This window comes from Nyctereutes procyonoides, unplaced genomic scaffold (genome assembly GCF_905146905.1).
Source record: "Nyctereutes procyonoides isolate TBG_1078 unplaced genomic scaffold, NYPRO_anot_genome, whole genome shotgun sequence".
NCBI lineage: Eukaryota > Metazoa > Chordata > Mammalia > Carnivora > Canidae > Nyctereutes > Nyctereutes procyonoides.
In genome coordinates this window covers 5,366,809-5,375,512 of record NW_026575122.1, presented here as the reverse complement: position 1 = coordinate 5,375,512, position 8,704 = coordinate 5,366,809, and the positions used below count along the sequence as shown (strand labels likewise).

The 8,704-nt window shown below is 46.9% G+C and overlaps 1 protein-coding gene across 1 annotated transcript; it reads right to left on the bottom strand.

Moving 5' to 3' along the window:
* Positions 1-3,869: 3,869 nt before the first annotated feature.
* On the bottom strand, positions 3,870-8,595 carry LOC129516801 (ras-GEF domain-containing family member 1A-like). Its single transcript, XM_055336267.1, has 6 exons — positions 8,493-8,595; positions 8,327-8,406; positions 7,227-7,418; positions 6,260-6,383; positions 5,701-5,773; positions 3,870-3,978 (listed from the first exon to the last, which is right to left on the bottom strand). Exons 1-6 carry the CDS (start codon positions 8,593-8,595, stop codon positions 3,870-3,872), a joined length of 681 nt encoding a protein of 226 aa, XP_055192242.1.
* Between the last annotated feature and the right edge of the window lie 109 nt (positions 8,596-8,704).

Below are 8,704 nucleotides of genomic sequence, written 5' to 3'. Positions count from 1 at the left end.
TGTGGTCTCTTGAGTTTTTCTTTCTGTTGCATGCTAAATTAAAATAAGACCTTGAGTACCTAAGCTAAGCTCAGAGAAGGAGTCGCTTTGAGTACTAGGATATTTGTCTAGAAAATGTTGTACTTGTGTAGGATTTTCTGTCACAATAAGGAAAATAGTTATGTCATTTTCATTAGATAAGTAGCATATGTTTATGGTAAGGAATTTGGGATGTTTAAAAAAAAGCAGAAAGAATAAAGTAAAACTAACCAATTACCACCACCCAACCCCCCAAAAAAAAACCCTGACCTTTTTTTATATTCTTTTCTTGTCTTTTATTATAGAATTATTTAAAAGGTAGAAAACTAGCTCTAGTGTTCTCGTGGCTATTTGAGTTTCCAGCTCAAGGTAGGGTTCAGTTATTCTATAGCCAAGAAATTAAAAGTCAAATAAGACAAATATCTTAAGTACTCCTTTATCAAAGAATTCTCCTCTTGTATTTAATGGGTTTTCGATGGGACTACTTGTGTCTCATAGGCTAACATTGCCCGGGAAGTTCCTTTCTTGGCAAAGTCCCCGAGGACAACCTGGTTTGGGGGGTGTTTGGCCAGAAGGTGGGATGAAGCATGTCCAGGGTCATGACCTCCGGGTGTCAGAACACAGCAGCCTGTCTGCACAATTAGCGAGTGAATCGAGGGCTTCAGCTGCATTCTCCCAAATGGTTTTGTCCCTCTCCAGAAATGATCTTCCTCTTTGTGGCAAACGGTGCCCGTTGATGTGTCAGCACCATTCAAAGCCTCCCTGTGACTTCTGCATCATTAACACATTTGTGCTTTCTCTGTCGCTTTGCACCCAGGCGTCCTCCCATCTCTTTTGCCCTCAGTTTTCCCCGGGGCTTATAGGAGATCTGCCCCCCTCACTCCTTCCGTGTGTCCGACTGTGTTTGGGAACTGAATTATTCTCAAGGCTGCAAATTCTTTATCAGGCAAAAGAAGAAGAAAAAAGATACTTTTGCTGACATGGTTTTAGGCTGAAATTTGCTCTCAACTGTTCTCGGTGTCTGATGTGAATAGAATACCAGGCATAAGCAACATTTAAAATTGTATATTCATTTGTAATAATGGAAAGGAAATTTCTGAAAATTACATGTCTGATAAATCTACTTTCTCATCGAACCTCATATGCAGTGAAATTTCCTATCTTGAATAACATGTTATTTATTTATTTATTTATTTATTTATTTATTTAAATTTTTATTTATTTATGATAGCCACAGAGAGAGATGAGAGAGAGAGAGAGAGAGAGGCAGAGACACAGGCAGAGGGAGAAGCAGGCTCCATGCACTGGGAGCCTGACGTGGGATTCGATCCCGGGTCTCCAGGATCACGCCCTGGGCCAAAGGCAGGCGCCAAACCGCTGCACCACCCAGGGATCCCGAATAACATGTTTTCTATAGGGTGACCCAGGAAGTTAATATTTGGTGGCTGGAAGAGAGAAATAACATTCACAGATACCACTGTATTTCCTCTGGCCAAGCTGAATAATTCTGTAAAAACAGAATAGTTTTGTTATCCTAGGAAAGCCCGTAGTTCTGAAAAGATCCTTCATTAAACGTAAATTAAAATGGTGGGAGGAGGTTGGGTTGGGCAAGTGACACAGTCTTTGACTCTCCAAGCATTATTTGTGCTCTGTAAGCGACAGGTAACCTCCAGGATGCTTTGGGACCATGCCATGTAATTTCCCAAATATTAAACAGCCTATTTTTATTCTGTTGGATTCAGATATACTTTTATTAGTGTATAAAGCTACAAGTGCAATTAGGCCAACTCTATATGACTTTTATGTTTCAAGAATTACAGCTGGAGCCTAAGGTGGCTTCATTCTACGATGTGGGCATGCCAAGGAGGAAGGTCCAGGACAGTGACTTGACTGCACTCTTCTGTAAGGGACTTGAGAAGTAGGAGAAGAGGTGGTTGAGGCTCATAAATGTGGTTCAAGGACAGTAGAAATCACCAGACAAAGAGAAGTCTGTCAAATGTGGTGCCCACCTCTCAGGTTACCCTTTGGGATTGCCCCATGAGACTCCCGAGTGGAAAGCAAGTGCAGTAGCAGCAAAGTCTCTAGACCACTGAGACGGTGAGGCACCAGCAGCATTTGGCCCACAACTCCGCAACATCTGATGCTGGGGCCTGCAGTTTTGGGCAGCTGCAGCCGCTACAGAGGGTTCCAGGGTGGACCTCTACAGCAGGGCCTATCTCTTCAGTGAGTAGCAGCAGAAAAAGAGTCACTTTGGGCATTGGTAGCTGCAGCCAAGACCTCGATACAATGAGCTGACACAGGAGCAAAGGGAATGGTCCAACCCATAGAGCAGTCGGGGAGGCTGGTCAGGGAAAAGGCAGGAGAGACACCCCGTAGAAGTTTCCAGCACTGTTTGCAAAAAATTAACTTCCCACGCTGTTGTTAGAATCTAAGGAAAAATAATAATTATGAGATACATCACTGTGGTTGTCTTACCCCTCGGCCGGCATAATGTAGGAATTTAGGTTACATGGCAAATTGTTTAGAAATAAGTTTTCTTAACAAGCCACAAAACTTTTTAACACCCCCTCCTTCCCTTAGGATTTGCTGATCTTATTTTTAACATCTTCTAAAGTTGCCTCACACTGAAAGAATTAGAAATACTCATGGCTGCACTTAACTGGAAACCCAACTAAGGGGATGGGGGCTAAACAAATAAAAGTTTATTTCTCACATAACAAGAAGTCTGGAATTGGAGTTCTTCTGGATGTGGTTCAACAGTGAAGAGACATGAGACCCAGAGATCAGAGTCTGCCTTTGCAGCAGGGAGAAGGGGGGGGGGGGGCATGCACCAAGAGAACCTTCTGTTTTATCAAGAAACAGAAGCCCCCGGGTGGCTCAGCAGTTGAGCGTCTGCCTTTGGCCCAGGACATGATCCTGGAGTCCTGGGATCGAGTCCCATGCTGGACTCCCTGCATGGAGCCTGCTTCTCCCTCTGCCTGTGTCTCTGCCTCTCTCTCTGTGTCTCTCATGAATAAATAAATAGAATAGAATCTAAAAAAAAAAAAAAAAAAAAGAAAAGAAAAGAAAAAAGAAAAGAAAGAAAAAAAAGAAAAGAAACAAAAGCACCAAGAGGCTTGCAGTTAAATTTCCTTGGCCAGTGCTGAATGCTCTTCTAGCTGTGAGGGAGCCTGGGAACATTCCCATTTAACTTTTCCACCTTGTACAGTGAAGGAAGACAAGACAGAAATACCTAAAGAATGGTGTTGGGTAAGTGAGCCCACGGTGTTTACCCCAAACATCAAACCACTCTTCCGGAACTCGGGATTTTTTCTGGGCAATTCGATTTGCACATCATTTTTTTTTCAGGCCTGTTCATTAAACATTGGTGTGAAAATAAAGTACCATCTCTTATCTTTTCATCGAAAAACCACATTTAAAAACCCCTATTTGTTTTCAAGTCTGGTTGTGCATGCGATACAACGCCTTGGTCAACCCAACTTTGGTTTACACAGAAACCTGCAAAAAAAAAAAAAAATTAACTTTTTGAAAAACAAATTCAGATTCTCGATGTCCAGAAACTCCCAATGGAACTTCGGTCTGACAGACGTACTTTCCAATTTTGGCTCAGTCACTTCCTAGATGTAAAACCGGATGACTTATTTCACCTCTGGGGTGGCCAGTCTCCCGGCTGGCTCCCATGGTGCCCACCTCCTGGCATTCATACCCTACATAGTCCCGTCACATGGTGTTTCAGTGTTGACCTGTATGACCAATGGACCATGATAGAAGTGGGGTGTATCGCTTCTAAGAGTAAATTATAAAAGATTGTAGCTTCTCTGCCTTGGGCTCTGTCTTTTGAATTTCTCAATCTAGAAGAAGTCAGCTGCCACATGTTCAGGACGTCCAGGCAACCGTGTGGCGAGGCCCATGTGGCTAGGGCCTGGGGTCCTTACTTCAACTGCGATGAGTAACTGGGGCCTGCCAGTAACCCAGAAAGTGCACTTGGAAGTCAACACCGTCCAGCATTGAGATGGCTGCTTCCCCAGCAACAGCTTGACTGCAGCCTCATGAAGGAACCCTGAGCCAAAACCATTCCGCTAAAGCTGCTCCCAGACTCCTGACCCTCAGAAACTGGAAGATAATAAAAGTCCCTTCTTTTAAGTGTCCATACCTGGGGGGGGGTAATCTGTTGTACAGCAAAAGGTAACTAATATAACTTCTTTAGACTGCAGGGTCATCATCTGTAAACTGGGAATATAAATGATTGTTACGAGGATAGTACGATAACCATGCGTGAAACTGCCCCATGAGGTTCCTGCAACATAATAAGGACATAGAAAAAAATCAATTGAACAGATATTATTTGGTTGTGATCGTTTTCACATGTTTGCTGTTTTCAGAGCTCCTTTCTATTTTAGATGAGCGCAGTTCGAAGGAATGCTTCCGCTTTTTGCTTTTCCCTAGTGCTGGCGTGGAATACATGTTGCGGAACACAGCTGGCTGGGTGGCGTTGCCTTAGCACTCTACTGCACTGGCGATGGTTTTGTTAGTTGGGGTCGCTTGTGTTAAAAAACAAAAAAAGTCACGTGTGTTTAATAATGAATATGCCCCCCAGAATGCTAACATAGAGTATCCTCGGTGGGCTACCAACGGAGTAAAATACTGCTGTAAATGGATACTGTCTTCTCCTGGAAGTCTTCCGGTGATTGGATTTTATTTTTTGTTGCAGGCCCAGCTCACAGGCCATCATCTATGAAACATATTTCTTTTCAAAATTAACCATTTCCTTCCCTCTGTTCCCTTCACACTTTCTACCTCTATTTAGCATTTAACTTCCCTGCCACAAGTTTGAGTTCTTTGAGATTATTTTTTGATGGATGTGAAATCTTTGTTTCAATCTTACTCACCTTCATATTTAGGACCCTACAAGGAATTAAGTGATTGTTGAATTTAATTAAAATTCCATCCAAAGATAGTCATAACCCATTAGAAAACCTAAAACACTTGAATTTCTCCACAACACCACACCCTTAAACTCTGCAGTGATTCAGGTTAACAGGTGAAGGTTTTCCTGAAACAGATATGTTCCTTCACCCGCTGAAAATTTGAAACAGGTGCCAGTGTTTAATGGGTCGAAGATTCTTCTATTTCACATCTGAGATGAATCTCCTAGCCATCTTTTTTTAATACTGTTTTTCATAAATTTAATATCGTGAGGTACCTTAAATATAACAGACATCCTAGATATCATTTTCACCAGAAACACATTTTAAAACACCGCTGCCCATTATTTTCTTTGATATTTGTTGCTGTCGTTGTTCCTGGCATATTTTAGCTCTCACTAACACTTCGGGTTCTCTTGATAAACAGGATTTGGACATTTTCTTACAACAGACAGATGGGTGTATTCTCTGGGTATTATTTCTAAAATGAAGAAAATGTTCTCCTTTACCAGCATCTGGGTAAGATTTGGCGTTCTGTGACAGATTTAAAATATAGACAGAAATAATCATCTCTCTTCCACATAAGGTGTCTCTGCAAGTAATTTTTCCTATTCTTTCTTTCTTTTTTCTATGTGGAGGTACCCCCTGGCCGCCTTTCAGAAGGACAGATCATGCTCCCCAGTCCTCTCCCTTCCTGTAGACCCAGGCATGGGACTAGTCTCAGGGGCTCACAGGCCTGTCCCCGGGGGTTGCTTACCGGAGAGTCTTCCAGCTATCTTTTTCCCTGCGGCTTTCAGGACCTTCACTTTCAAAGGAGGCGATGGAGAGCGCTGCGAGATGAGAAGCCCCTCAGAACCCATGTCCACGTGCAGTCAGTCTGCACACCACGCCAGTTAACCCTTCCTAGGGGAGCAGCCGGGCAAGGACAATGACCTCTGGGGTCTGGACTTTTCCACAAGTCTCTGTTTCATGAGGTGATAGGCCCCATGAGATCTAGAGCTCCCAGCTTCCTCCTTAGGGACTTAGGGACTGCAAAATTTCTGGTCCTGCAGCACTAGCCCAACCACGCTCTGGCTCTCTCAGGTGGCTTCCAGAGCCCTCTCTCTCCTTGTCCTCATCCTGTCATCTACCCACTGCCCAACCTCATGTACTCACCCCTGTGGGCTGAGCTGCTCCTGTAGAACATGAGGACAACGATCGGGCCCGCCTCCCAGGGCAACCCCATGAGGGCCGAGGCCCTGGATGTGGGGGAGTCAGGGTGACATGTACGGTGGTGTGGGGACATGGGTGTGCTGCCACGGGGAGCTGGGCCTCACCTTCCTCGCTGTAGATGGGTGCCGTGAGCAGGTAATTCTGAATCTTCTTGTCCTTCTGGAAGGGACACTCTACCTGAGTCCATGTCATGAACTCCTGGATCCGTCTGGAGATCTCCCAAAATTTCTGAAAATACAGAAGACCAACTGGATGTTCATTTGTCATTTTCAGCTTGAAATCCTTGGTTAGGGTTAGGTTCTGGCTTCATTCTGCATCCCAGCAAGATGGGACAGTGACCCTAGTCACCTGACTTTGTGGCCACGGCAGCACTTGATGCAGCATGAGAGCCAGTAAGTGTCCCCAAGACCACTCTGCTTGCTCTTTGCCTAGACCATCAGGCTGTGGCAGGGTCTGTGCCCTGCCTGTGTAAGACCCAAGAGGTCCCCATCTGAGACTCCAAGCTGAGGCACGTATGCAGGCCACACCTGGCACAACACCACCAACCAGAACATGCCCTGATCTCACTCTTTAGGGCCTGTGTAAGGATCCCGAATTCCTTCATACCCCTTACCTGTGTGAGGTAAACACTGGACAACCTCACTTCCCCTACACCTCCCCGATGACCTTTGTCCTACCTTCCCACCCTTGGCCGGCGACCCTTAGCTTCCATCTGGAATTCTGTTGCTGCTTCCTTCCTGCTCAAGTCCCTTCTTGCCTAAAAGCCTTCCTCCCTCCCAAACCCCCAGAAGGTATAGCCCCCTTCTCTGTCTACCTGTTGGGACCAGGGTCCTGGGTAAATACAAGCTCCCGGTGGCTCCAAGCCCTATAACCAGAGCATCCACCCAGAAGGGTTGGGGTCACCCTGATACTTCATAAACAGCACACACAGCCCCCTGGAGCTTTCAGTCCTAAAGGCCTTTCTGTACCAGGGTCACCGCCTTGCAGCCTAATGGCACAGACTGTCTGCCCTGCCTTGTGTTGGGACAGTTTGGCCCCCCTCCCCTTGGACCACAAGGGGGCTGAGCTCACCTTGAAGTTAACATGCCCATTGGGCAGGTGGTTCGTATGGATTTTGTGTAAGAAGTAAAGGTCCTTAACAAAAAGGTTGAACACAGGGATGACAATCTTCTCTGGGCTGCTCTTAGCCATCTGGGACCTTTGCGTGGCCCCCTGCAGGGCGGTGCGATAGTTGCGGAAATTGCTGCATGGGTCCATGTGGCGCTGTGGGCAGATGGGAGGATGTGGTGGGCCGGGCTCTCCCTGCACCTGACTTGTTCAGAGTCCCCCTTGAAGGTCAGGAAACTGATGGGGAAGGTACTGCCCCACTGGGCAGCCTGGACCGTCACCAGAGGAGGCCTCCTTACCAGGAGTGAGCATCTGGCTCAGCACTGCGTCTGGGCCCAAGCACCATCAGGAAAGTTAGAGAAGTCTCACAGCTCACACACACCTCTTCCCTGCCCTGCTGAGCCTGGGTCTCCCTTTCCTTTCAAAACCTTCCACTGCCCCTCTCCTGGGGCCAACACCTCCCAAACCTGACAAGCTCTGCAAGATGTTTATAGAAAGTGGATTCTGGGGATGCCTGGGTGGCTTAGTGGTTGAGCGTCTGCCTTTGGGCTCAGTGCATGATGATCCCAGGGTCCTGGGATCGAGTCCCACATCACGCTCCCTGCGGGGATCCTGCTTCTCCCTCTGCCTAGGTCTCTGCCTTTCTCTGGGTCTTTCATGAATGAATAAATACAATTGAAAAAAAAAGGGGATTCTGTGATCAAATATATTGGGGAAGGCCTGTCGACTCCTGGGCCACCCAGATAATCCAGGACCACAGGAATTCAAGCCAGGAAAAGGCCGGTCTGCTTAGTCAGCATCACCCAGCACAGGGCTCATGGGCCCATGTTTCTCAACCTGATTCCTAACCACTCTCCAGAACTTGCTTTAGGCAATGCCAGTTCTGACTAAAGTCCCAAGGGCTGAGGAGAGCTTCAGCTACCCACCTCCTAGAGCAGCCAGGCCAGCTCAACATGCCCTACACCAGATGGCACTGTGGGCAGTGGGTTCTCAGCAAGGGGGCAGAGCATGATGGGACGCCCACCCTTCCTCAGGCCAATGCAGGATGAGGCTGAGGTTCCTACCTCCAAGACCTCAAATTTGGCCATCTTGACTTTGGACCATGTTTTCTTCAGCCTCGCCACAGGACTGAGGTTCATGCCACCTGCAGGGAACAGCGGGTAGGGTCAGGATGGCGGTAGGCAGGCCACACAAGAGCTGGCTAGGGAGGCCCGGGGCCTGGACACTCACCGATGATGGCCATCATGGAGTTGAAATTCCCGATGTTGAAGCACCCCTGGGCCACATCAATAAAGAACTCGAGCATGCGGGTCTGGTGCTTCTTCTTCACCATATTGAGAGCAGCCAGACAGCCTCACGAGTATGCTGGAGAAGACGACAGAGGTCTGGGGCGTAGTTTCCTGGGAAGAAGTAAAAGGCATCACAGGCCCCATCGCCAGGCC